We start from the raw sequence: 23399 nt of genomic DNA, 5'->3' as shown, positions 1-23399 counted from the left end.
AGTTAGTTGAAAATGTTAATTCATTCTTCAGTTGGCCCTATTAGGCTAATAACCCATCTCTACGCATCTCCATGCATAATGCGTGATCGAGTCAAGGCTGCACTGCCCACTATTGCAGGTGACTTATTTAGGACACGAAACAATCTAAGTTACTGGTTGACTGCTTGTTCGCACACTTGAAAATGTTGATTCTCTCAGCTCTGAAGTAAATGATATTAAAAAGCTTTAATATATGCAATGATAGCCACATTGTTATGTGTTGCACATTTTCCAAGTTTTAATAGACACAAAGTGAGTCCATTGTACTTAAGACACTACAATGACTTCATTCTATTGCATGTCCTGCTCCAATTACATTTCTCAGAGTACAGTATTGAGTAAAAGTTTGGTAGCTTTAAAATTAACAGGTGTGTGAAATCTGTAAGTAAAATAAGCAGCAGCAATAATTTGGGGGATTTTATCAATAGCTAACTTTTAAGTAATAAATACATTCCAAGTTGTGGTATTTGCTGTTCTCCTAGTTCAWTGCTGTATGACTTCTCAAATTCTCATCCTAGATTAAAATATCCTTAAGACTTTCCTGCCAGCCTCACACCAGAAGAGCCTCCTAACTCCACRTCCAGGTGCCTGTCACCTTTCACAGATGATAAGCAGTGCAATCTGACAAGGAAACTCGTCCTCCTGTCATGTGCATGGCAACCTCCAGGTTCTCCTGAGGAGCATGTCAGGATGTTTACAGACTTCGTGACACTCTAGGAGAACAGCTGTGCTCTTATCTTCTGTTACCTTGAAGAAAGTGAAAGAAGGAGAGGTTACTGCACGCAGCACAGAACCGACCAATATTAGCTGTGAGGCACACACTCCTTGGTTTCATCTAAATATAGTCTGGAATTCTCCTGCTTTAAACTTGCATAGCAGACCAAAAACAGCAGCAGCTACAGTTTTGGAAGAAACTTATCAAGTTAACAGATCTAAAGAAAGAGCTGGAGTTTTCTCCAAGACAGGCACAACAAAATCATTGGTAATARTAAGAAATTGTCAGTCTCTAGCTTGCAGACTTTTAAGCCTCTTTTCAGTGTGGGGTGTTGTAGGTAATCTACCACAAGACCCTACAGAGACTGCCACATGAAGAAGATCTGTTCAGTTCTGCCTCTGCTTTTCAAACAGAATCTGTAAAACAGGATTTGTTTCCCTCTTGAGATCAAGCCTTACAGAAGTTTTTTAGTAACCTGCAACTGGCTCAAGGTATCAAGTACTGCTGCAGTACCCAAATCATGTCTTAAGTGAAGAGGTATAGCAGCCAAGCCACCTTTGCACTTTTGACTCCAGTGGCAAGAGCCACCTTCCCCTCCGACAACCCCGCTCAGCACAGGCGCTCTCATCTTCACCCCACAACTCCTCCTCATCCCTAGCCCCACAGGGAAACCCACTGCCACAGCAGTGCTCCTGGTCTCCGTGAGGCCCCAGTGTCTCTCTCACTTGTGGCCTGCAAGGGCCCCACAAGGACACCATGATGCTCCCCTCGCAAGCCAGTCTTGCTACGATCACAGTAACCAAACGCACCAGAYCACTTCTGATGCATCTTTAGGTAATCAGACAAGGGTGCAAGATATTCTTCTGAATTCAGAAATTAAAACGCAAAACAATATCCTCCAAATTAAAACTACCAAAAGGTAACAAAGTTACCCACGCTTGATCTCTTACATTCTTCTCATTTGACTGAATTTCTCACGAAATACCACACACTAAAACTAAGCGTAGAGAACAGGCTTGAAAAGGAAGTCCTACTGGAGAGAGGTGTGCCTGTTAAAACAAAAACTTAAGATAGATAGAAGTCCTTATCTGTACCATTTAGTTTTTTTCTTCTTTTCTACCCCCGCATGCAAGATGTATTTGCTTTGGCCCTTTACGTCAAGTTAAGAGAGAGTGGAATCCTGAAAAGAGAGTGGAAAAAAGGGAACATCCACTTGTCTTCAAGATCAAGCGAAGGAGCCAGAAAAGACAGACAAGACAACTCAATGATACAGAAATGAATGAAAAATAGGCAAGGAGACCTATATTAACACTCTTCATGCTGGAAAAGCATCACTGCCCTACATTTCAAACACAGTTCAGTTAGGATCACATCAAAAGCACGACTGGTCCTAACACACGTCCATGCCCAATCATTTAAATTGGCTGAGCCTGAAACACAGGCTCAAATCTGTGTTCCTGACAGACAAACAGGATTAATGCTATGAAGCAAAAGATCAAAGACCTTTAAAAACCCCTTACAGTTGAGGCTTGTGACCAAACATGATTAAACTAAGAATGCTAGCACCAAAAGCAGAAAGATGATCACATTTCCAGTGCTGCTGAAAATGTACCAACATCCCTTGTAAGCACACAGAATCTAAAAGTTAYTCCGATTTGCTCAGTCTCACTGTCCAGAATGATCTTCTGTCTTGCCCATACATTTCTCTTTAAGATTTCAAAAAACAGATTTAACCCACTATCAACATCTGCCCCGAAAGCTATATTCCAAGGAGAACTGCAATCAGATTTCATAAACTCTAGCAATACTTAGCAGAATTATCCTGCTCCTAAGTAACTGAGATGCGTCATGACAAGGCCTATTACCCAAAGTCAGAGTATAAATTGATACTTAACCTTGCAGATTAATCTACTCATTTGCCTTCTGATGAAGAGTGAGATTTTCAAGAGCACACAACTAACTCACTTGCACGCTTTATTTTCCATCTAACAAAACCTTACTGTGGGGTTTACGATTTGGTAATGGTTCTTGCAAAAGTCTGCCCCTTTAGAGAGATTATAGTTTGAGAATATTTGGGCTAAACAGAAAAACTGTATTTCATTGTTCCAGAGGTAATACCAAGTTCAGTTCAGTGCCCAAGTTCAGGGCAGTTTTATTCTTTGTGATTTTTATATTAGTAGTACTTGGGGGAAAGAATTATCATAGCAGAAGCACAATGCCAAATAATCTCTCCAATGAAGTATTCCACTTAAAGTGAATACACTCCTTCCTTTGCAAGGACATAGAGCAGGCTGATTTCTAGATCCTAACTGAAACTGCTTTGAGGCAAAGATCAGAGACTCTCTTCTCAGAGAGCAAAACGCTGGTATGATTGGTGAAACTGCAAACCTCTTAAAACAGTTGATGCTCACAATTCTGGTGCTATTATTGACTGACAGGCATTTGTCCCCAGTCTAGAAACACACTGAATGTGAAATTCTTGAGCTGTAAGTGAGCAGAGGCCTCCTCTTAGAAGAGCTCAGGTATCTATTTTAAGTAACCCACTAAGCAGACCCAGGAGTTTTCAACAAGCATTCAATATGTGCAGCACAGGGACAGTTGTTCATACCCACTCAGTTGGCCTCTGAGAAGCTTCAGAGTTGCAGCTCTATTAAAAAAAAAAAAAAAAAAAACAAGCCTAAAGATGGAGCAGCAGCTTAAAAGCTATATTCTGGACATTACTGCAGCCCTGATACACGTATGAGTAATGAATACATAATGGATTGAGTAATTCAGGACAATGGCACGATCTAGCAGCCTCTATGCTAAACTGTACATCAAAAGCAGAGCCAAGAAAGTTCTCCTGAAGGCAGGAGCTTATTCATAATAAAAAAAATGCTGTTTTGGATTAAATAAAACCATTCACAAATTCAGACTTAACAGCCGCAGCACAGTGCAAAAAAGGCCGAGCTATCTTTTGAGGTGACTCCATCCTGCCTGGATTTGCACAGGGGGATCCTCCTCACAGCATCCCTGCAGACCCACCCAGGGTCCTTCACATCCTTCACATTTCAAATCAGGCACATGCAGCACATCACCGGCACCTCCTCCAGGGCACAGGCAGTGCCCCGAGCCCCTCTGCTTTTCTGAAAGTACCCAGGTGCAAGGGGCCAGGTGTAACATCAAATGAGGCCCTGAATTTGCCAGGGTTTGCAGAGAATGAAGCACACAACAACTGTGCTCATAGGTACTAATTGCTGCCCTACCACCAGGAATATACATTACCAGATTAACTGAAGGTGAAGACCAAGAAACAAGCACATGTGTCTGAGGGAAAGAAGGAAAAAGTCACCACCACCACAGTTACTGTGCTTCTCAGACAAACACACAGCTTTCTTCCAACGGGGTTATTTCTAGCCTTTTCAGGATTCAAAGGTCATGCAGAAGTTAAAAGCCACCTCCAAAGACCAGGTATTCAGAAGACCAAAATACTATCCCGGTCCCAAAATGGTGCAATTCTTGAGCTSTAAGATCCAGTGCAGGAACAGTAGCAGGAAGCTCTACCGCAAAGCTGTCTACCGCCACCTTCTAAAAATCACTACCTGGAGAATAAAAACAGGTTATTTTTTCTCACTCGAAAAAATCAAGTGGTGGAAGACGTTGACTAAGTCCTCAACTTGAAGATGTTTTGAAATAATACAGGTTGCAGATTTTTATGGAACTACTGGGCCACCTTAGCAGGATTAAAATCTAAGATTTTGTTGTGCTGGTCATTTTTGTCTAGCTTATTCCTACTTTGTGCATCAACTTGCTCCTACACTGAAGAGCCCAGAAAAAAAAGGGGAAAAAAACATACCTGGACAGGCACTGTATTCTGCTACAAGTTGGTGCTCAGTACCATTTTGCTGCTTCAGACAACTTACTTCCTGTTTTAGTGGGTATCTGATACTGAACCGACTCTTAAAAGCCAAAAGGAAATAAGTATTGCAGTAGTTAGGATAAATGTTCTTACTGCTTCTTAATTTTGCTTTTGAAGTGACATGATTTTGTAGCACCTAAAGGGACTCGATTTTCACAGGGTAGGCGGCTTGGTACTCATCAGGACTCTCAACCTCTTTAGAGGGTTTCTCTGGAAAACGCCGGAGCGAGGGCACCCAWGAGTTGCAGGTCCAAAATGCTCTCCCTTCACACCCTTGCAAGTGGCACCAGCTCCAGGAAGATCGGTTACCTTATGCTAACCAGAAGTTTAAGAAATGAAGGCAACAGTAAGCGTGCTCATTTTCTCCACGAGTAGCTTATTCTGGAGGAAATTTTTCTAATCATAATGCTGGTAATTAACAGCAAACTGTAATTTAGCCCCACCAAATCATTCTGCCTTCAGACACCCCCCATTCTGGAAGAGGCAGCCAAGCAGCCTAGCAGACAGCTCCAGGAACAGAACGGTCCTATCTTCTGGCAGCGAAGGAGCGGGTGTGCAAGGACTAGAGAATCTGTCCCACCTGGAAACCAGAGCACTTCTGACAGAGCCCACCAGCTCCCTTGAGATCTTAGTACCAAGGACGGCACCCGCTAAAACACCTGAGGAGCCGAGGGGAAAGGGAGAACAGCCCCCTTGCTTGCAGGGCTCGGAGGACGCCCTTGCCTTTCAAGCCTCTTTTCTTGAGCAAGGATTACTGAACCACACCAGCCTGGAGCCAGGCACCCGCTGCAGCTCAGTCCTCACGTGGGCCGGATACAGGGTATTAGAACCATCACCCAGTCCCAAAACATCAATATTCAGCTTACTCAAACAGGCTGCCAGGTATGTTTTCCAGTACTAAATTACATTATTGTAAGCATCTCTACGGAAAATTGGTATCATGTTTGAGGGTTTTCTGCTTTTAGAAAGGGTTCCTTTCCGACTGAAGAAAAAGTGCAAGATACTGGTTTGAATCACAACAGAGCATGTCATCATTCACAACGCAAATTAAGTTAGTAATTTTGCTACAATCCGTTTCTTCAGCCGCAGAGGACACGCAGGAAGTATGCCTTGTAAAGAAAACAGGTTTGTCTGATCCTACAACAGCAAGAACTGAATGCAGATTGAACAGGACGCGGTACGTTACCTAAAAGCATTATTCCTTCAGAAATTGGTGAACTTGAGGAGAAACAAAAGCCTCCATTAAGGACACGCTGCCTTCCGGAAAGGCACACCCACCCAGCGACCGAACAGACGACCACACAGCGAACGCGAGGTGGCCGGCGCGGGACGCTGCAGGGAGTTTCTGGCGCGTCGGCCGAGGCGACGCGAGCCACGCTCACGGCGACGCCGGCCCGAGGAGCCGGCCGCGGGCGGACCCGCGGCCCGAGCTGCCTCTCCACGGAGCGGAGCGCCGCGGGCTTCCTGCCGCCCCCGCCCGCTCGAGCCGGACGGGCTCCGCCGGCAGCGGCCGCGGCAGGACCCCACGCTCCTGCTGCTCCGGAGCGGAGGGGACGCCCTTCCTGTTGATCCCTGTGTCAGCCAYGGGTGCTTTTACACACACATCAAAACATGAGGAGGCTGGAAAACAACAGTTTGCAAGTTTTTCAATATTTAAGATTATTCACATCAACATTCAGGTTCAAAGCCTTAGACGGCACTTTTGTCAGCAGCTTACCTTCCATGCCTGAGCATTAACATGGAAAATATTGTGTCATCCCATCGCATCATCTAGCCTAACGTGCCAAGCAGCTTTATGTGGTATTAACAATGCTCTGTTATTGCCTAAAATCCTTGGTCATTCCTCTCCTGCAGAGAAAAGTATTTGTTACTCTTACAGAACTATCCCCAAGTTCCCCCAAATCCTCTATTTGTTCTTGGCACAAACTAGGGTCTTTAATACACAACCTGAGGGTGTTTAACACTCYGCAAACATCTGTGTAACTGCCACAGAAGCAGAGCGAAGCCCGAGCCTTCCTGGAGGGCACCGAGAGGCACCAGGCCTCCTCCTGGAAGAGCTTCACCCCTTCTGCCCACCAGCGCACCCCTCTGCAAAGCGCGCCTCGGCGGGCCCCCTCGCCAAGACCCACCTTGCCAAACTTGCTGCGCTCACTATGACAGAGAGCAAYCTAAGTGAAGTCTCAAGCACCTCCATTCGAGTTCACAATCCAAACAGTTAAAGGTAGTTCAGGAAAAGCTGCAGAAATTCCTTTCTTACATCTCTCAGGAAGTTACCCTTGGTGCAAGCGTTGTCGGCTGCAGCCGAAGCAGCAATTTGCAGATGCTTTGCTCAGACCCGGCCCCTCTCCTCACCCCCCGGCCCCCGGAGCGCCGCAGCGACCCTGCTCCCAGCTCACACCCGAGGGGCAACGTGGACGGGCCGTCCCGGGGGCCCCGGCTCCCTAGGGACACTGCAGGGAGACTCCCCTCTCTGCAGGGCTGCTCAGTCTCACAGCTGGCAAACCCTGCCGGCAGAAGGAGCAGCCTGCCAAAGCGCCAGCCAGGGCTCTGGGACCCGCAGGCCAGGGAAAAGCAGCTTGCTGTTCTTCCGAGGAGAGTTGTGAAGCCCTTCAGTTTACACAAATCTCCTTCAGCAGCTGAAGTTACAGCTCACGTAAGCAGATAGCGTTCTCAGGCAACTGCGCAGCTCGCGTGCGGTTAGAAATAGCACAATGTACGGCCTACTGGCATTTCCAAAAACATTCATTTTGGAGCAGTGCAGGGAAAGAGGGGCAACAGATGGCACAAAGAGGGAGAAGCAACAGGGACCTAGATGCCTCCAAACTCAGTACCATTTGGAAACAGGAAAATCAGCAGCATACCAAACAGACATGTAGCTCCAGACACCCAGTGCCAGGGCGCACAGGTTTGCCTTTAGACTTGCTCTCCTGCTTTGCATTTGGTATGCACAGATGCTGACTCCAAGCTGCTTGCAGGAGGACTTTGCCAAACAGTAATTAAGTCTGATGCTTGGTGTTGGTTGACTGAACGAGCTAGAGATCAGGCCAAGAAAATAATAATAATAATAATAATAATAAATCTTTGAAGCATTCATCATTTGGGTTGAAATATTTCATGTGATCAGGCAGGTGTTTTTAAAATGTTAGCTATCACATCAGTCACCACCACAACTTTATATCAGCACAAAGTTATATAACCTTTCAGTGCCTCTAGTAGAGCAAAAGAGAAGAGGTAAAGGAAAAAAAAAAAGAAGTGATTTATGTAGCTTCATAAACTGTTGGCAAGCAATACTAGCTACATGCACACACAAAGCCCTAACATCTCTGAATGTGAAATCATAACCCAATGTTCCAAATTTTACATTAGAACTTACTAAATATAGCAAGTATGCAATAAGCTTTGATTTTGCTGTACACAGTAGCACTGTGCTTTTGTGATGAATTGCTAAATATACAGATACTGAGGCTATATTAAGCTAATAGCAATAAAATTAAAACCTTCAAAAAGCAAGTATTTTAAAGTTTAATGGTATTACAGCCACAGCTTGAGGGTGGGGGAGGAGGGACTAAAGGGAGGGAAATAAAAGACTCTCTAGAGTGAGAAAGCAAGTGAATATACATATAGTAAGTTGTTTCATGCAGAGATGTACATGAAATTTTACAAGGAATTTTATAAAAAGCTTTATTGTGCGAGTGGGCTGGGAACAGTGAAGGGAGAAGAACAATCTGCCATGAGAAACCACTCAGGAGGATCACAAAGCAAAACCAGAGACCCGACTTAGCAGACTGAGTAAATTCTGCAGTACTTTGGAGGCACCCGTACCTCTACAGACTAACACTTACACATAAGAGTCAGAGTTAAATATGTTTTTTTAAAGCCCCAGTCCCAGCTGCGTGGTGCTCTCCCTGGAGCTGACACAGGGAAGCCATAGGACGCATGCATCTCTTCCCCCATTCCCCTTTGTGTTACGCTGCAGCCCACGAGGCAGACCAGAACAGTGGCCCCATGAGCCATTTCTTCTCCAAASCACATGTGATCCAGAAGACCAGAAGGGCAGGATCCAGTCCGTGCAGCTGGTTGCTCCAGACTAGAAGCATGCTCAGTACACTGCATCATATACCTGTTGGACTGCGTCTCTTGGGCAGCTAAATTTAACACCGAGGATATGTCAGCAAACCTGTTTGTTATAAAACTAGCAAGCAGTAAGCAGAGGTTATTGGCACCTGGAAAGGTACTGGAAGAAAAGTCACTTAACTCAGCAAACTTCACATTTACAGAGCTTGAAGTTTAAATTTGAAGTTATCGTGGAAGTGAAGAGACAACAATATGCAATAGCATGTGGAGATTCTCATGTTCAAGAAAAAGTCAACTATGGAGCCCACAGACCAAGCTGGRGAGCTGAAGCACCAGCAGGCCACATGGACTGGCCCTGGTCGCATGCATGGACCTACCACCCCTGCTGAGAAACAAGCTGCTTCTGCATCCACATAGCATGGCAATAGCTCAAGTTCTCAGAAAACTCCTCTGATGAGCTGAAACAACTTCCCAGTCTGTGGGCATCATTACACAATACATGTTCCCACACCCTCCCTAAAAAGCTGGCTTCTGTGCCCATTCCTCCCCTCTGCTGCAACTGCAGACATACACGGGAAGACATTTAAAAGCCATTCTAGAAACAAAAATGCCACAAATGGGTTAAAGATAGTAAGTTAAGAGCCCAAGCACAGCACTGATCTAGTCCACAGCATGGCCTCATGAACAGTGACATATGGAGACCTAAGGGGAAGGGGCAGGATACCACAAGAACAAGGKGAAAAGAAAAACATCTTTAAGAAGATGTGGAAGGAAGAGCATCACTGCACCACATGGTAGTTATCCATAAAGTATACACGTGGCAATTTCAACCTGCTGCTTTTGAAAGGGGAAGGTCTTACACTTCTCTTTACTCGCATCTTTCCTGTAGGCCACATGTTCTTGTGGCTCACCTCATTTCAGAGCCTGTCCCGCAAGCCAGTTGTCTCACTAAACCAACACAAAGCTAATCCAGAAAAGAGACCAGGGGCACAAACAAAATTCCAGGTAGTTTCTGGCAGGTCAGTGAGTTAAATCTGTTAACAGATTTATGATGAACACATCTGGCACAAAGGAGGGAGCAAAAGAGATCATGCAGCTGGGAGGCGAGACAGGAAGGGGAGAGAGACCTTCCCCTCTTCTGAAAGCATGATGACTGCTCAGCTGCACGCACAACCAGCTCTTCAGCATCAGCASCTTGGTACCACTCCAGGCAAACAGCACTCATTAGATACTGATACTCAAACCCGGGGAAACTATGACGACTCTGAATTTTAGGCACAGCTTCTCCCAAGTAACAGTTCAGAGTTATAACTACCTCAAGAGCTCAACTCTCACAAGTAACCTGTTTAGTAGTTAAAAGAGTTCTATTTGTGCATTTTTCAGCTGTTGAATAAAGTTCAGGTACAGTAAATCATCTCTCAGACTGGCCAGGCATTCAGCTTAAAAAAACCTAACAGTTTAAACTTTCAGCAGCTAGCCCCACTTTGTTTTTGCTGCACTTTAATAAAAGAACAAAAAGAACGGAGGTTGTCCATTGTTGAGGACTGCTCTGCAACACAAGGCAGGCTGGCTCACTTCCTTCCTTCTCTGAGTCAGCTTCTCCCATGAAAGTAACCCAGCACCCACCTGCTCCCAAAGCTGGAAATGCTGCTGGGCTGGGCAGTTCAGCGGAGCTGGAGAAGTGGAGTTAAATCACAGATCTGAAAAACCCTCCCTGAGAGCTTCAAATGCTCATACCTGTTTTAATTTTTTATCTTGTAAGAGGAATAAAGGGCATCCCATCTTCCCCTGAAGGTTGCAGAGACTTTTGGGAGGACTGCATGCTTCCCCTTTCCTTTTGAGAGGGGAAGCTGCAGTTAGTCGCCTGCAGGACAGAGGATAACAGCGAGGATGAAGCAAGCAGCTGCATGTTTAGTCTTGGCTAAATCTCAGCAGAAAAATGTACTGCTAGAACCTATCCTGAGACATGCATGGGAGTGTGCTAGAACTGCGCGACTTGCTTCTACCCTGAAGATTTCTTTGATACACCAACTCTTTTTCCCTTCCCCTCCCCACCCAGCTTTTCAGCCAAGCTGGCATCTTTTAGCAGCACAAACTGGCGACAGTAGGTGAGGGAAGTGAACAACTTAAATTATCTCAAAGAARAGTAAACACAATCTTTTAATCCCAGCTAGTTCTACCTAAGTAATTTGAAAGGGAACAAAGAACTGCTGCAAAGTATGAGCCTTGCCAAGAGCAGCTCAGCTACAGCCCCACTTGGACTTCTAAGTGCATTTAAAGGCTTTCCTTAAGATACAGGCAAACACCCTTGCAGATGGAGCTAGAAGCAACTGTTTCCTCACGTTTTGCCATTACAGTCAGCCTTGAGAAGAGATTAGGCCACATCCTGGCTCTCACTGCTCTTCAGGACACAATTTCTGACAGCGCACAGGCTTCTGCAAAAAGCAGGCACAAACAGCAGGTTAGGTTCAGAGGGCTGAGTAACACGATCACTGACTGTGCTGACATTCCCAGAGTTTTCAGTCTGGTCAGCTACTTTGTTAACTATAAAGGTCTTAATCATAAAAACAAAAAGGACAGAGATGAGCTAATACCTAGTGCTTCAAAACTAGACAGATATCCCACAATAAGAAGAATTTATGTAATATTTAGTGACAGTACAAAAGAYGTAAGATATCTCTGAAGCACAAAACAGTATCAGAGCTGTGGTATACATGCACAGAGGCACTCTATACATGAGATATAAAAATAGAAGCTACAAAGYAGCATGAGAACATGCTTAGTGGGCGTTTTTCTCTTGACTATACTCTAAACCAAGAGTGTCTTATGAATGTGATTTTCACAGGTTGCCAGTCTGCCTGTTCTTTTTTGAGAAAACTTATTTTAGTAGCCAGTGAATGACAGAAGGTCTTCTCCTTGCAAAAAAAGTATGGATTTTTATTATTTTGTCCCTAGAATGATCATAACAGCTCTTCCAACCCAAAAAAAAGCATTCTTTTAAAAATCCAGTTACTTCTAGCTTTACATATTCATAAATTATCTGAATTGTTAATTTCTTTTTCCAGTAATTACCCTACCTCTTTTGGAAAACAGTATCACATGCCAGAAGACAGTTATAAAGATTCACAGTAGAAAGTGTCAACAGTTACTCAATTTTGACATGCCTAGGATTAACACAAGCAGCATTAACAAAGTGCTACACGCATCTCCCGGGCTCTTGCTTATTCTGTTTGTTAACAGTAACAGGCCTTTGTGCAGCTGCTGTTGAACTCACAGCACAGCGGATTTCACAGCAGCAAAGCGCAATGTTAACAGTGAGAAGCCTACTCTTAGAAACTACTGTAATTGATATAAAGTTGTACTGCCTATAAAAGGCCTCAAACCCTTCAGATATTTAATTGCAACTTCAGTGTCATCATGGTTCTAGGACTAAGGAATTGCAAACATCAGTGAGAACAAAAGTTATACCCTTCAGGAAAGAACAGTCAATTAGCAACTGATAGAAATGTTTCAGTTTTACCTTAAGAAAATTCAAGGAAAACAGCAAAATTAAATTCSCTTGAATGGAGAGAATTAGATATAGGGCAGGTCTCAGCAACAGTGAGTTGTTTTGTAAGTGGCATGCACCAAAATACTAGGCATGCTGCTCTCATAGGGAAACTGAGTAAATGTGACACATGCAGAATGTGGAAAGCTGTCTTGTTCTTCTTTCCCAGTTTTCTTTTGAGTAACTGCAGCTGTTTATACAGTCACTGTGTAATCTCTGAGASGCAGCCAGGTGGACCGGGTTGGCAGCTCACCTCAGATACTTAAAGCAGAGAATCATCCTTGGGAAGGCAACTGAAAGAGGCCAGTAAAATGGCGACACCCAGTTAAATATATCTGTACACCCATAAATACACAGAGAGATTTGCTTGACAAGTATGGAAAAGAGGAAAGATCTGGCCTTAATCCGGGTGCTCCTGTAATTTTCTTACCATTCTCAGCATTTTCTTCTTTCCCTCAGTTTACAGACCTCTTTATGCCCCCTCTGCTCTGTGTCTACAGATCAGACACCAACTGTGCCAGCCCCCAAATCCTTGTGATATAATAAAGCCTTCAACAAGAAATACGCAGAATAGACAGCTCCACAGCAGGAGCAGCACTAGCTTGTGTACATATAGCCTTCCCAGTATTAAAAAAGTGGAAAGTATTAGGGGACAACATAATGAGCCAGCACGTCGCTGCAGGATACAGTGTATAAAGCTAGACTTTCATTAGCAAAACTTTTCATAATGGTTAGTTATGGTTTTCATAGTTAATCCATTCTCTCGTTTAACAGTATCACAGATGAAGTCTTGTTTACAATGACAGCTGCTACTGGAAGGTTGCCAAACAAGCCTAGGTCTTATTCAAGTTGATGGGAGCTTTCTCCATGGGGAACTCTTCATTGAGAGCAGTATAGCAGGAAGCATCAACTGGAACTGCAGATGGCCATGCTATTTGCACAAATATACATATTTTATATTTAGGCAGAAAATACTCATCCTGGACAAATTTTTTCACCATTTGAAGTGACAAGTAGTGCAAATTTCCCAACTCTCCACCCTTCCATACTTGCAACCAGCAAAAGCAAAATATTTGTAGAGGTATTACCAATAATCTGCTCCTGTGGTGATGTTCCCACCTCCTGCTGCCTGTGAACCCTAAGAGAATTGCTTTTGATGATCTAGGCTATACCTTGGCAAAGCCCCACCCTTTCAGATGCAGTTTTATCTCCAAGTGCAGTGAGAAAGTTCAAATATCATTCAGTGGTCAAAGACGGTTTTTGGTACATTCATTTTGAAGAGTCTTTAAAAAAGTCTTCACAAGAAACCATGCAATTACAGGGGAGACAAGTGCCTCTGAGGGCATTTCTAATTGTTAACTGCTCAGTATCGGTACCTAATTATGATAAATACAATCTCAGTTCCAAGAAAAGTTTTAATTCTTTGAACTGAAACACAGTTCRAAGAAATCAAAGGTGTTGAGCTTTTAGATCTCCAACCACAAGGGATTAGTTTTAGCCTAAATGAAGCATCATCAATACTTACCATATCCTAGCTATAAATGGCTCTAATACATGACTACAATTTTATTAGCTCTTCAAGCAGGGAACCTATAGGAAACACCTTCCAGTGGATTTGCCCAGCAGCACTTCTGTCCTCCGTATTAATTACTTTGTGGTCCCTTAGGGGATCTGGGGCTCCAATTCCCATGGGTCTTCCCATGTTCCCAAAGTTCCAAACTACAGACAATTATCACCTATGAAATCACCATTACCAACTAACACGCRTGCATTTAACAAGTGTCAACCTCAGTTTTTAAGGGGRAAAAAAAATACAAATAGTGAATGCAGGCTAAAACACAAAAAAAAGTATTCCATGGGAAGCATTAGTCCAGCAAGCACTCACCTGATACAGGAGGCAAAGTTATGTTTCAAACTGTGTTAAGAGATCTCTTATTTCTGGAGTCAGATGCTCTACTGCCTTTGCAGCTTCTGTGATAGCTTTCCGATATAGCCCTTTCTTCTTGCGATTAAATCTCAGTTTGAAAAATTCAGAGAAAGGAGAGAGTTTTGAAACAGACAACAACGAAGTCGTTGGAGAACCAAACCATGATACTTTAGCTTCTCGCCATGAAGGTTCTCCATTTTCCTTCTGGCTAAGGTTTATGTCAAGAACACGTGCTGGCCACCATGGAAAACCATGAATTTTACCCCAAACAATATCCCCCACCGAAACAGTTCTTCCATCTTCAGTGACACATTTAGACACACTTTGCGTATGTAGTCTAACTGTTAATGGTGGCACAATTTTACGCTCATCTTTTGAAGATGAAGAGACAGATGCATCATCACCAGGCATAAAGTCACACATTTCTGGTGATGTTACTTCTGAACTAGAAGACTTCGATTCATCTAGACTGTCATTACTACACACGGATAAACTAGAAGAATCTGCTTTTCTTTTACGATAATTCATAAGGAAAGCCAAGTTATCATGTCCATCTTTACCCTGGGGAAATCTTTTAAAGTCATCATCTTCACCTGAACTCCCTGAAGATATCTCAGCTAAGTTTCTGTCTGTAGATTCATCATTGTAGAATGCACCAGGATTGGACTCTCTGCTGTTCTGAAGGACATTTATCTCATCAATAAGTTCTGCTTTATAAATTGAAACACTCTGACCATCATTTATTCGATGGGGCTTCAGTCGGATCTTTGGAGGTGGAACATCTGCACTGGAATGCACAGGCCGTGTGAGCTTCAGCTTTGGAATGGAAGCAAGCTGGCTGCCTGCTGACTTGTCCATTAAACATTTGGTTTCTCGACATCGTTCAGAGTCTCTAGTCTCTTCTTGGTCCTCCTCTCCGTTTTGCAATATTCGCTGTGAACAAAATGGTTTAACTGAACCATGAACCCGGGAAGGAATTTTTACAACTTCACCTTTCCCTTGTGGAGTACTGTAGGATATTTTTATAACTGGTGTTCGATGTACGAGTTCCCCAGAAAACTTGTCTTCCTCTCTCTTTTCTCTTTTGTTTCTTTTCTCAGCGTAGTCAGAGTCACTGTGCTTTTTTTGCTCTTTGTCCTGAATGCTCAGCTTCCTCCTTGTTTTAGCATTTTGCCTAGCTGTGTTTGCATCCTCAGGGTTCARAGTGTTTTTACACTTTTCACAGAGCACCTGTCTTGGTCTTAGTCTRATAGTGCTCATGATAAGCCTTCCTGGGTCTCTATTCCGTGACAAACGTCTCCTTGTCCTCTTTATAGTCCGTGGYGGTGGCTGAGGAACCCATTGGTTATACGTATGCCGAAGCCATAGTGGACGAGGAAAAGGAGCTCCCTCAAAATAAGGAGGGTAAGGAGGAAGGTTGCCGGGCGGTGGGGGAGGCAGAAGGGGCGGTACTTGCTCATCGCTGTTTCCTTTGGGAGGCTTTTCAACAGCAGGCTGTGACTCAGTCTCACCCTGCACAGGATCCTGGCTGTCAGGAGTCCAGTTAGTGCAAGCGTTAGCAGGAGGCTCCTCTTGCTTTGGAAGGGAAGACGGAAGACAAAACAATCCAGATCTAAAATAGCGTGAAAAGGACAATGAAGGAAAGAGATAGAGTCAGAATGTGTGAAAGATGCTTCTCGGGGAAAACTATGCATAACAAACATGCTATTTTCTTAAAAAACAGACTTCCACATACTAATAAGGCAACATTTTCGCTCTGTGTGTTAAATAAGGCAGCCAATTCTGTCACTGAAAAAAAAAACCCCAACATCATTTAAAATTTATGAAAAGTGACCTACTCTTCTTCCAGAAAAGGCACAGAGAACAACAGATCAAAATCTCTATTTCGATAAACTCTTTGCAGCTCACTATCAGCAGGCTAGTAAAGCCAGGAGGAGAGACTTTTGGAAGCTATTTAACTTCCTTTTTTTATACTGTACTTGCATGCCTCATTTTTCAGCTTCTCAGTCAACATGTGAACTTGACTTGTATGTATATAATTTCCAGTTTCAAACCAGAGTTTTACCAGTGCACAATGTTGCTCCTCTCCCATTGGCCTTTGTATATAGGATCTTTATTTGTTCAAATAGGGAATATGCCATTACTTCAGAATACCAAGATTACAAATGAAAATATATTAGTCTCCATTGCCAAGTTTCATTACAGGCTAGCAAAGTCTTGCACAGGTATTAGCAAAAGCAAATCCTCTGAAACATTGAAACTCATCATCATGACTCATGTCTGGGTTTCTGCACCAGAAGTTGTGCTGCTGGCCTGACACCAGGGATATTATGCTAACACAGTACTTCAACAAATATTTACCCTGAAGCACCATCCCAGAATGGACAATGCTCACTATCTTGGCTTTCCAGAAATACTGCTTATCTAGAGAATGTGCCATCAAAAGAGTGTTTCACCATCACAGACCAAACACTAGCTAGTTTTAGCTTAGGATGCTACAGTCCCCTCCCTTGCTAGCCATCTTTTCTCCTTCCAGCTTCGAGAAAATACCTTTCCTCAAACAAAGGAGGAGTTCTAGGGTAGTGTTACTGAGAAGGACTTTAGCAACCATTACCCAGGACAGCACAGAGGGAAGCTGAAGGAATTCTCCAGTCACKTTTCTCTTAAGAATTTTAACACAACCACTCAGGTGACAGAGCCTGCTGCAAGGAGACACTTTCCTTCTGATGCCACCCGACTGCACTGGCTCGCTCTTCTCCCGAGAGGAGCACACTGCCCCCCTCCAGGCACTTGGGCCTCACGACTGCATTTCTTCCCCAACTCCATCCTCAAACTGGATCACTTCACTGCAGGAATATCCCAGGCTGCTGAYGTTCCATTGCTGCAAACTTCACTTCCTAGTACCATGCGCAGACCAGGATGCTTCTCCTTTCCTGAAGCATCAGCAGAAAGCAGTGTTACTGGGGGTCATGAATAACCCCAGATTAGAGAAAGAAAGAACAGTTTTCTTTACCAGATCATAGAAGAACAGGGAATACGGGTCCCACTTATCACGGCTTTGATCTGCTGGCTTCATTTTTCTTTTCTCAGACAATTACAGACAATATCTCTCTCACCTGATTTCCATGGAGACTCTCATCAAGATTAAGAATAAAGTTTGCATAAACTAAGCAAGCAGGAATTAGTCTGGTCTGGTAAAGTCACTGTTCCTCTTAAAATGAAATAAATAGAATTAACCAACTGAAAAAAAAATATTCTTTTCCATCATTTGAAGAGAGACAGCAAGAACCTGCTACTTAAGAAACAGTTTAGTTCAGCTAGATGACTCTGAATGCTAGTGAATCAAGAGGACTAAACTGTTGAATTTACATAATTTGGAATAAATTCTTTTGTTCCAAAAAGTTCATTTAAATAGAGACATCTCAGAATTTAGGCACAATGATAACCAATAAAGCAAGTACAGTTTGCACAGCAGATCAAAGATGTCAGTGTACTTCATAGTGGCAACTAAATGTGCTATCATCCTTGAAGCTCTGGCTGTAAATTTTGTTTTTTTCATGCGATGAACTAGTCGAATTTGCTCACACTAGAAAACTGCACAAAAGGAACTTTCTGTTCCTTGCATGGAGGAAAGTGCAGCTTTTGCAGTTCCTCTAAGCAAGCCCTGACCTCGCCTTGCTCTCAGAAGCTCAATTCAGAGCAAGCAGATGAGCATGCGGTCCATCAAGGTGATTTCCTTCCTGAACATCTGGCATGGGATGTAGCTTCTCACTTGGCAGAAGCGAAGCACTCAAACTTTAGATTTATTGAAGCGATGATTTATATATGCCAAAGTTAAYATATCAATACTTTATAATCCTACAGTATGGCACATCTTGCCACAGAAACAGCACTCCAGTGAAGCACAGCATTCTAGTCTAAACCCTCCCTGGGAAGCACAGTGACATTTTTTGTAGAAGAAACTAATGAGCCAGCGATCTGGATAGCTCTGTCCTAATTTGAATACATAGCTCTGTACTAACTTCAACCTCAAGCTCAACAACAATTGCAGAAGAATAACAAAGAACTAGAAGCAGCCTAATGATTTCTGCAGGCCTCCTACTCCACCTGTGCACCAAGATGCAGCCAGACCGAGGTACCAGAGTAAACATGTAAGCCCCTTCCCCTCCCCCCAGCCTGGCTAAGTGCTTTAGAGAAGTACAGCAGACAGAGAAGCCATTTTAATAAGAAGCCTTTTAGGTTGGGATCCTCTTGTTTTAGGCTTTACATGAAAATAGGGAACCCCTTCTACCCCCAACAAAAACCCAACAACCCAGCAACAGCTCCCTGAGGCAGGGACTTCTCATCTAAGCATTGGTCACTCCCACGTGTCCAAGATGGACTTGATTCAGCTGCAGCCTGTTAGCCCGTTGTCCAGGTTGAGCTTCATCCCAGACAAAGCTGCAGTAATGCTAGTGGTCTGAGAAAAAAAAATAAAACACCTGCCTCTTGGATGAAGGATTACACAAACTGCACAGCTAAATAACAAAGCAGCTTAAGATTCATTTTCCATGCCAGCTTGCTTCTGTGCATCCAGGTAGCAGCTACAGCAAAAAGCTCTGGAGAAAGAATCTGTATAAGGAGGGTCACAGCTATGCAGGATTAGGAGCACTGATAGATGAGCTCTGGCAAATCCTATTGTGGCTCTGCGGTAAGATCCGCCTCCACCCTTCAGCTCTGCAAGAAGTCACCCACAGCCGAGCTGACAGGAGGGGAACATGCTCGCACCTTGCCTGCTTCAGCACACAGCTCAGTATCTTTGCACAAACCCACCCTGGTTAGCAGTGTAAAGCAAGCAGCAGACTGCAGCAGAGCAAGCAAGGCACAGCAGTGCATTCACTTCTGGCTTTGAGACAGGGTGACAGCTTGCCATAACACCTAAGAGCATCATCAAAAGCTGCATTTGCTGTACAGCTGCAACAAAAAGCTGCATGAGAAATTTTAAAATACATGAATGTACATGGTTACTGTGAAGTTAAACCCTTCCATCCCTGTTCTGGGGCCTGGAATCTAGGTAGGAATTAAAAAACTCCAGAATAACTGTCTCCCTAAAACTCCTTTCTGTACCTCAGCTCTCATGACGCAGAAGTGAGCACAACAGGAGTTCAGAAAGTTCCCCCCTTCCTTCCTGACTGAGCCTGCAAATATCCTCAGCAATGGACGATTTTTAGCACGCTACAAAGCAAGTTAGATGGGAGCTGTGCTCCTTGGATCTCTGACTGTTACAGTAAAGGCAGTAACAGTAATATATAGCCCCTAAGGAGCAAACAGTTCTTTTAGTTGTGTCTCTTGGCTTCAGATACAATACCAGAATCTTGAAAACGACATTTCCTCCTAAGTAGTAACAAAACCTGGTATCCTAATACAAAATCAACAGCCAAGACACACAAGTGATGGAACTGTTCGCTCTTGAGKGGCCATATTTTACTGCTATTGCCTACAGGGTCAGCCCGTATTTGTTTTTATTCATACTGAAAGTGTTTCCGAAGTCTAAGAAATTCATTTTGCTGAGAAATCATTCCTTCTCAAGTCTCTCTAYCACATTAGTTTTTGCGCAGAAGGCAGCAGGAGTTTTGCTGCTTTTCTTACCTGCTTCCCTTTCCACCCTCATTCTATTCCTCATGCCAAGGGAGTAGAGGGGGAAGAAAACCAACTCTGAAGAGGCTGCAGACTGTCTCATTACCATATGGCCACCTGCCATTAGTGTCCGTTTAAAGTAAGTGGAAAGGAAAAAAAAAAAAAAAAAAACACTCGACACTCAATAAAGCAAGGTTACTTTCAGTTTCTTTATATCTCACACACAATTTACTCCTGCTAAAGATGCACTAGAAGATTTGAAGCTACCCTGGACTAGATTAGCTACAGAAAGGCTGTTAAAATAATTAAGTCTTGGCTCTGGAGACCCTTAGCAAGCTCCAGGGCCCCAGACCGCATTTGACGTTCTTCCAGCCCAAAAACAGTCTGAAGCCAGTTTCTATACAGGCACAACTCTTCATAAGGAGGATTTAATGTCACTGTTTTTCTACCCGCTATGCGATAACAAGTATTTCATGTGCCACACTTTGCTTTCCAGCAGAAGTTTACTTTCACCGAAAGGAGAAACATGAACTTCACTAGCCTTCCCCATGTTCCCATGGACTGCTTTCTACAAAGTCGAATGCCATTCGACTATTTCCTCTATCTCCATATTAGCATCATTGATTCTGCATATTTACACTCCTTCAACTGAAATGAAAATCTATGAGTTTTTGGTTTAGGAGCATGAGACAGTGTCCTGTTATTACAGGCATCAGCATATATTGCAGAATGYGATTTCATTCTCTGTTTTTAATCCCTGTTTCTGGGACAGACACAGCCAAGTGGATTAAGTTACCTCAATCTCTCCTTGGAAACTGAAGACACTATCCTCTGATTTACACTCATGTATGATTAAAAAGTAACTAATTGCAAGTTCAACAGCAGCAAAATTGTCAAGACTTACTACCAAAAGTATTTTAACTGTAGTCAAAATTCATTTTAATTTCTTTCTTTCTGAACATGAACACTATGCAGTTTGCAGTCTAGAAGAATGAAATTATTAAAGCAAAATGACTGTCAATGACTTAGTCGTATATACTGTCACTGCAGCAAGTACCAGCATTTATTATATAAGCTACAGTGCAAAAGACATTTGGACAGGTAAGTGATCACCATTTTTGCTTCAAATAATTCCACAGCTTTTGAAAAAGTCACATACCTATTTTTAACCACATCTCACCATTTCTCAAGGCACAAGTGTAAAGAAGGCTAAAGGTAGGYAGGCACACGTGTGCCTGCAAACTACTCATGCTTCCCACATAAATTCCCTGGAGGCTAAAACACCATAAACTTGGAACGTGGTTTCTGCTTAAAACCTAGACCCCTTTCTTCRCTACTAAAATAACGGGAACCACGTATCCAAGCCGCATGGACGAGACCYGACCAAAAGTGGATCTACTGACTACCTGGGAACTTGGCATCAAATGTTCAGGCATCGCATGTTTCCTGTTCAGCTCCCCAAACCATTCACTTCATTTTAAGAGAAATGCAACAGATTTAACTGTTTTCAGTATTACAAAGAGAGATCAAACACAYAAAATAGAGCAGATACAGGCTTTTCTTCTTTCCCTGTTGGGGTTCAGTCCTCTTTCTATACATAAAAAACAATGCACTCTTTGATGACTTTTCTAAGTTTCCTCTCTGTTTGCAGTCTAATCCCAACACCACCTATATCCCACCTGCCCACTCACAGGTCTACCGCTGTTTCAGCGATTTCTGTCTCCTTGCCCAGGACACAAAGCCGTAAGATAAATCAATTTCCCATAGGGAGAATGCAGGCTAGTGAGAGACACCTGTGCACCAACACAGCAAAGTGCAGAAAGGGGGAAAAAAAAACTTCCACTACAGCTGTTTTGGACTTGCTTCGAGGCCCTCAAAGTTCTGCATCAAGCTGACAAATTCCTACTGCCTTTGGGACGTAAGYCCTACCTTTACTTTAATAAAAGGCAGCTCCCAATTGCCAGCTGACTGAGCCCAGTACTGYGGTGCTCATACAATGGTGAGCAACATCTTGTCTCGTCTCCACACCCCGCATTTACGGTCACTGCAGTTGGGAGGAGGTCATTTTAACCTCTTCCTCACGATTACCCGAGGTCACTAAGGTTCTGCGGGGGCCAGGACTGTGCCTCGCATGATATTTCCTTTCTGTTGACTAGCAAGGCCAAGATACCTATTAGCACACTGGTTCCCTCATGTCCACAGCTCAAAAGCCCTGTATCGGTCACCACATATCACAGGCTTACCAGGGTCATCTCAGGCGAGGCAACGTCAGGGATCACCACAGTTAGGATTAGGCCCTCCAGCATTCATTATGCAGACAAGCTCTGTATGAACACCTGAAGGATGGAGACCCAGACCCCAAACCACAGACAGGAGAGGTTCTTGCTCAAGTATCGCAAGAAGCTGCTGGAAGACCTTGACACAGGGTTTTTAAACCATCTTCTGAAGAGTCAGACAGCACGTGTCCCCTCTCTCTGCCATAACGCTATGACAAAATGCAGCTCTGGGGAGCAATGAGAAGCTACACTGTTTTCATTGCATTTCTTTACCTGATGTGGCACTACTGTACCAATGAATTGTCAAACAGCTCAGCTCAAAAATTTTAACTAGTTTTAAGCAGAACAGAGATAGTAACAATTGCATTCCTGATTAACTTCAGCCTGCTGGTTCCCCCCAAATGCTCACCTTCCACCACAGAAAAGTCTAATCAGTAGGCCTGATAATCACTAGGGGAGAGGTGAAGAGAAAGGAACAGTTATCCTACACATAAGGTAAAATAAATTAACAAAACCCCTTCTCCTTTTTGTCCTCTCCATCTCACTCCAGGTCAGAAAAGGGCGTGCTGTTTTATCCTTTTCACTGCAGGTCCACGCAACCAACCACCGAGCTCTAGGCTTGTGCGACTAGGAGATGGCACTGGAAGGAGAGCCAGCCCTCCCCAAAGCCAGCTCCATAATTTCGGGTGCTCTTTGGGGCTCTTTTCCAACCCTCAACTCCAGGAGGGGTCATTATTACTAACTATAAGACTAGGTGAATGGAAAGACTCCAGAAGCACTTTAAAAGCCTAGGAAGAAATATTAAGATTAGCTGCTTCTTCGATCTAGTGGAGACTGAAGGGGGGGGAAAAAAAGAAGAAAAAAAGAAATCCTGAGGAGGAGAATGGGTTAGAGGAGAAAAAACACAGGTAAAAATCCCCAAAGTATATGTTGTCACTAATGATGATGACAACTGGAATTTTAAACGGCTGGGACAGATGGCTTTTTGAGCGGATTAATGAGGTGCCTACCACTTACTGTTCTGGCTGGAATCGGACACCAGGGAGACTCTTAAACAGTTAGATGCCCGAGTACTTTTGAAAGCCTGCCTCCAATCTTCCGGGAGACCCACTCGAAAACAGCCCAGCTACAGACGCCAGGATCAGACGTCTCGCGTTAGGCGCCTTCCGTCGCGGTCTGGAGGCGAAGCCGGCTGCGCCCCCGTTCCGCGCCGCGCGGGCACTTCGCTCGCTGAGCAGACCGGAGCCAAGTCCCTGCCCGGCTTCCTGCTGGCACGGCGCACGCCGCCGCCGGCACCTCGCAAAGGG

General features: G+C 43.8%; 1 protein-coding gene across 1 annotated transcript; it reads right to left on the bottom strand.

Annotated features, from left to right (window-relative positions):
* Positions 1–210: 210 nt before the first annotated feature.
* On the bottom strand, positions 211–17276 carry PWWP2B (PWWP domain containing 2B). The gene is made up of 4 exons (XM_085299799.1): positions 17214–17276; positions 16815–16846; positions 14159–15812; positions 211–786 (listed from the first exon to the last, which is right to left on the bottom strand). Exons 1-3 carry the CDS (start codon positions 17274–17276, stop codon positions 14177–14179), a joined length of 1731 nt encoding a protein of 576 aa, XP_085155925.1. The 3' UTR covers positions 211–786; positions 14159–14176.
* Between the last annotated feature and the right edge of the window lie 6123 nt (positions 17277–23399).

Source organism: Rhea americana, unplaced genomic scaffold (assembly GCF_003343005.1).
Source record: "Rhea americana isolate MKP2758 unplaced genomic scaffold, rheAme1 scaffold_154, whole genome shotgun sequence".
NCBI lineage: Eukaryota > Metazoa > Chordata > Aves > Rheiformes > Rheidae > Rhea > Rhea americana.
Note: the sequence above shows the minus strand (reverse complement) of the source record. Positions and strands in the feature narration are given on the sequence as shown.